Raw genomic sequence first — 3,803 nt, 5'->3', positions numbered from 1 at the left:
AGCAGTGTGTGCCACGGTGCCATACGGGACGTGCAGCTACGTGCCCACCTCCAGAACGACTTTATTTACAAAACGATTACCATGTTATCTATTTGTTTTCCTTTTCCAGCTACAGCAGCCGTACTCAGCCCCCGAATTTCTTAATTACAAACCCGTCCGCTTCTAAATCAACCCCAAACAGTCAGGCAGAGCCCGGAGGGAGGCTGTGCAAGTTTGCACACACCTCCACCTCCCGGATCAAGGGCAAGAGCAGAAGCAAGAAACTGCGTATGTGCAAAAAGGTGGATCTGGGGACGAGGATCGCTGAGTTTGTTTACAGAGCAGAGACGCCTCAGCTCGGATGCCAAAGCTACCAAGAGCTGCAAACGCAAACTTAGCAGAAGCACACGTACCCCGGGAGCGGCGAGCGGCCCCGAAAGCACGGCCCGGATTCCAGGGCGCTGGAGCGGAGGCGGTCGGGCCCGCGAGCGCGCTCAGTCCACCTGCAGCTGCTGCCGCTCCCCGCCCCCAGCTCCTGTCCTTGAAAGGAGTGGGGGGAAAAAATGCATCTACACGCAGAATGTTTAGCTCGGGTTTACCTACTGCCCCTATAAAAACACAAAAGCACAGCCTAGGAAAGCGCGCACAGGGGAGGGGGCATTATTTGCCCGGGGCTTAAAAACCCACACGGGTAAACACAGCCATTCTTTGCAACCTGGGTAGGCTTTTGCAAAGCCGGGGAGGTAGAAGGGCACTATGGACGGGGCGCTGGGTGAAACCCGTTTTCCCACAGAAAGCAGCACAGATCGCTAGGTGAGCTCGGGGTGGGGAATCCGGCCAGAGGGGGGCGGTGAGTTTTCCTCGCTGCTCTCCGGGCAGGCGCTACCTTCGGGCTGAGAGTCCAGGGAGGATTCTGTCCTTGCTCCGGGGGCGGCCTGGTAGTTGTGAGCCGAGAGGAAGCCAGCATCCGGGGTCAGCGGGGCGGCGCCTGGGCCCGCAGCCTCTGCGCACGTGCCTCCGGCAGTGGGGACGCGGCTGCCCGACCCGGTCCGGTGTGCCCGGTGTCCCGGAATCCGAGTTTTCCCGCCACCCTCCCCGGAGGCTCTCGCTCCGCCCTTCCTGAAATCCCTTATATTAACTGTGGCCAAAGCCCTAAGAAACACAGCTCATTGTTGGCAGCTGCCGGGCGATCTTGCCGAGCTGTGAGGGCAGCAGAGGGGAAATAAAAGGGAACGGCTCCGATTCTGCCCTAGCAGCCGCTGCAAGACTTCGGCGCCGACTTCGCGATAGCGAGCGCCTTGCACGCCAGAAAGGCCCCCTCTATGTGCTGCTGAGCCGGTCCTGGACCCGACGATCCCGCCCTCGGTCTTTGGAGCAGAAATCTCAAGGACGGAAGGTAAGCGCGGCGGGCGAAACTGGCTGGGGCTTCTGCCAGCCCAGTCCTCCGAGGGCTGGGTTTGCCCGGAGGAAGAGCGTGAGGCGGAGCTGGGGAATAACAACAGGATGTGCAACAACAGGATGAGGAGGGCTGATTTAATGCCTGAAGTTCGCGGCAGAGCTACGGGGCACTTCCTTTATTAGGCGACTTCGGGGAGCAGAGGGGGGTGTGGGCTTGGGTCCCCCGCCCGATCGCAGGGGAAAGGGCTGTTTGTGCAGCGCGCGGCTCTGTTGTGGGTGGCAGGTCCGCCTTGGTGGCGAGCCCGGATGCACAGGCTCCTACTGGGATCCTCGGCATGATGATTCGCAGCCGAAGTGCGTCGGGTGAGCCTGGGGGCCAGAGCCGAGAAAAAGTGGGGTGCACCGAGGTGGGCGACACGTGTGGCGCCGGGGTTACAGTCTGCCCTTTTCACTTTCAGGACTGGAAATGGCAGACCATATGATGGCCATGAACCACGGGCGCTTCCCCGACGGCACTAACGGGCTGCACCACCACCCTGCCCACCGCATGGGTGTGGGGCAGTTCCCGAGCCCCCATCATCACCAGCAGCAGCCCCAACACGCCTTCAACGCGTTAATGGGCGAGCACATACACTACGGCGCGAGCAACATGAACGCCACGAGCGGCATCAGGCATGCGATGGGGCCGGGGACTGTGAACGGAGGGCACCCCCCGAGCGCGCTGGCTCCCGGGGCCAGGTTTAACAGCTCCCAGTTCATGGGCCCCCCGGTGGCCAGCCAGGGAGGCTCTCTGCCGGCCAGCATGCAGCTGCAGAAGCTCAACAACCAGTATTTCAACCACCACCCCTATCCCCACAACCACTACATGCCGGATTTGCACCCTGCTGCAGGCCACCAGATGAACGGGACGAACCAGCACTTCCGAGATTGCAACCCCAAGCACAGCGGCGGCAGCAGCACCCCCGGCGGCTCGGGCGGCAGCAGCACCCCCGGCGGCTCGGCGGGCACCTCGGGCGGCGGCGCGGGCAGCAGCAATAGCGGCGGCGGCAGCGGCGGCAGCGGCGGCAGCAACATGCCCGCCTCCGTGGCCCACGTTCCTGCTGCAATGCTGCCGCCCAATGTCATAGACACTGATTTCATCGACGAGGAAGTGCTTATGTCCTTAGTGATAGAAATGGGTTTGGACCGCATCAAGGAGCTGCCCGAACTCTGGCTGGGGCAAAACGAGTTTGATTTTATGACGGACTTCGTGTGCAAACAGCAGCCCAGCAGAGTAAGCTGCTGACTCGATCGAAATCCCGACGAAAGAAATCAAATCCCCCAACTTCTTCGGTGTGAATTAAAAAACATTCCCTTAGACACAGTATCTCACTTTTCAGATCGTGAAAGGTTTGAGAACTTGGAAACAAAGTAAACTATAAACTTGTACAAATTGGTTTTAAAAAATTGCTGCCACTTTTTTTTGTTGTTTTTGTTTCGTTTTTGTAGCCTTGACATTCACCTCCCTTATGTAGTTGAAATATCTAGTTAACTTGGTCTTTTTTGTTGTTTGTTTTTACTCCTTATTTCCTCACTTTCTCCAGTGCTCAACTGTTAGATATTAATCTTGGCAAACTGCTTAATCTTGTGGATTTTGTAGATGGTTTCAAATGACTGAACTGCATTCAGATTTACGAGGGAAAGGAAAAATTACATTAGTTGGTTGCATGAACTTTGAAAGGCAGATATTACTGCACAAACTCTGCCATCTCGCTTCATATTTTTAACTATGCATTTGAGTACAGACTAATTTTTAAAATATGCTAAACTGGAAGATTAAACAGATGTGGGCCAAACCATTCTGGATCAGGAAAAGTCATACTGTTCACTCTCGAGGTGGCTGTCCCCCTCCCCGGTATGTACAGACAATAACAGGGTGTGGAATGTCATCAGTGGCAAACATTTCACAGATTTTTATTTTGTTTCTGTCTTCAACATTTTTGACACTGTGCTAATAGTTATATTCAGTACATGAAAAGATACTACTGTGTTGAAAGCTTTTTAGGAAATTTTGACAGTATTTTTGTACAAAACATTTTTTTGAAAAAATACTTGTTAATTTATTCTATTTTAATTTGCCAATGTCAATAAAAAGTTAAGAAATACTTGTTTTCTAGAAGTCATTTGGGGGTGGTTATTCCCTTTGGTGGCTTTCTTTTTTTCTCTGAACACTTTATGGATGAGAGTAAAGCATTCCAGAGGATAAATTACAGGACACTAAAACAGGTCATGATGAGCTTAAAGCAGAGAGCAGGATTTAACATAATTGGCATAATGCTTCATTGTTACCACTGTAACATGCCTCTTGGTGTGGTTTAATCAAAAGCTGCGAAGTTGTCAGAGCATTTTTTTTTCTTAATTGCCATCATCTTCAAGTGTACTCCAGA

The 3,803-nt window shown here is 53.6% G+C and overlaps 1 protein-coding gene across 1 annotated transcript; it reads left to right on the top strand.

Moving 5' to 3' along the window:
• Positions 1-619: 619 nt before the first annotated feature.
• Positions 620-3,521, top strand: CITED2 (Cbp/p300 interacting transactivator with Glu/Asp rich carboxy-terminal domain 2). Its single transcript, XM_059083417.2, has 2 exons — positions 620-1,375; positions 1,836-3,521. Exon 2 carries the CDS (start codon positions 1,844-1,846, stop codon positions 2,660-2,662), a length of 819 nt encoding a protein of 272 aa, XP_058939400.1. The 5' UTR covers positions 620-1,375; positions 1,836-1,843; the 3' UTR covers positions 2,663-3,521.
• Positions 3,522-3,803: the final 282 nt, after the last annotated feature.

Source organism: Kogia breviceps, chromosome 13, assembly GCF_026419965.1.
Source record: "Kogia breviceps isolate mKogBre1 chromosome 13, mKogBre1 haplotype 1, whole genome shotgun sequence".
In the NCBI taxonomy this organism is placed as follows: Eukaryota; Metazoa; Chordata; class Mammalia; order Artiodactyla; family Physeteridae; genus Kogia; species Kogia breviceps.
This window is presented reverse-complemented; position numbering and strand designations above follow the sequence as displayed.